The following is a 1,288-nucleotide window of genomic DNA, read 5'->3' as shown; positions in this document are numbered from 1 at the left end:
AGAAGATCAAATTCATTCGCGAGAGCATGAGGAAAGCGCAGGATCGCCAGAAGAAGTACGCAGACCGTAAAAGGCGAGAAGTGGAATTTGAAGTTGGAGACATGGTGTATTTGAAAGTTGCACCGCAAAAAGGGAAGGATCGTTTTGGTAAAGTGGGAAAGCTTGCGGTAAGGTTTATCGGACCCTACCGAATCGAGAAAAGAGTTGGAGAAGTAGCCTACCGGCTATCTATGCCCGAGGTAATGCGATTGCATAAAGTCTTCCACGTTTCACAACTACGGAAGCATGTACCAGATCCTAGCATGATTGTGGTTGAGCCTATCAAAGAATTGGAGCCAAATCTCACATACCCCAAAGGACCATTTGGAATAGGGCAAAGGAGAACCCGGAAGTTGAAAAACAGAAACATCCCTCAAATCCAAGTATTTTGGGGAACGCAGAATCGTAAGGTCACCACTTGGGAAGATGAAGATAGAATTCGCGCCAAGTATCCTCAGCTGTTCGTCGAAGAAGATGAGGCAGGACCATCGGAACCTTATGGAATTCGGGACGAATTCTATTAAGGGGGGGGGGGAGAATGTAATGACCCTCACCAAGGGGTAAAATTTAAAATAAAAACCCCTGGTCCAAGGACGTGCAAGAGACACAAATGGAAGGCAAGGGAGGAGAGTAGAAGAATTACAAAAGTAATGTCCGAGGAATTCTGGACGAATCAAGAGATGGCCAATGGTACCATGTACCATGTACCGTACCGGACGTACGTGCGCGTCAGAACGTACCAGCCGAACGCCGAATGACCAAGGACGTACGCGGACGCGAATTAAAGGTGGGAAGGAGCCACTAATGGAGTTGAATATTTTATTCAAAGTGGAGGATTAATTTAATATAAAGGGAGTTAGTGGAAGAATTAAATAATTCAAGGTGGATTAGTGGAGTTTAGTGGGAGGATTAAAGAAATCAAGAAGGTTTAGTGGATTCAAGGTGTTAGCTCGATTTCTATCCATGTGTTTAAGCATGCTCTAATAGCGACTAAGGAAGAGAGAGCGCTCCACATGCATTGGCTGCCTCCATCGCCTAAGTCCTCTATAAATAAGCTCTCATCTCTCTCATTTTCGCACAAGTCATCAAGGGGGTAAGGAGAGAAAATTTGAGAGAGAAAGTGAGCGAGAGAGAAGAAGGGAGTTGCCGCCGAAAGAAGAAGAGAAGGAGCAAGCTAAGACTATCGACAATCGGCCAAGGTAAATCGACAAGGAAATCGATTCTAACCGAAGAAGAAGATCCGAGTGTG

The 1,288-nt window shown here is 45.2% G+C and overlaps 1 protein-coding gene across 1 annotated transcript; it reads left to right on the top strand.

The window, feature by feature from the left end:
* On the top strand, window positions 27–563 carry LOC104704819. The gene has a single exon (XM_010420849.1). The coding sequence runs from the start codon at window positions 27–29 to the stop codon at window positions 561–563; it is 537 nt and encodes a 178-aa protein (XP_010419151.1).

The sequence above is a fragment of the Camelina sativa genome, chromosome 7, assembly GCF_000633955.1.
Source record: "Camelina sativa cultivar DH55 chromosome 7, Cs, whole genome shotgun sequence".
NCBI lineage: Eukaryota > Viridiplantae > Streptophyta > Magnoliopsida > Brassicales > Brassicaceae > Camelina > Camelina sativa.
This window is presented reverse-complemented; position numbering and strand designations above follow the sequence as displayed.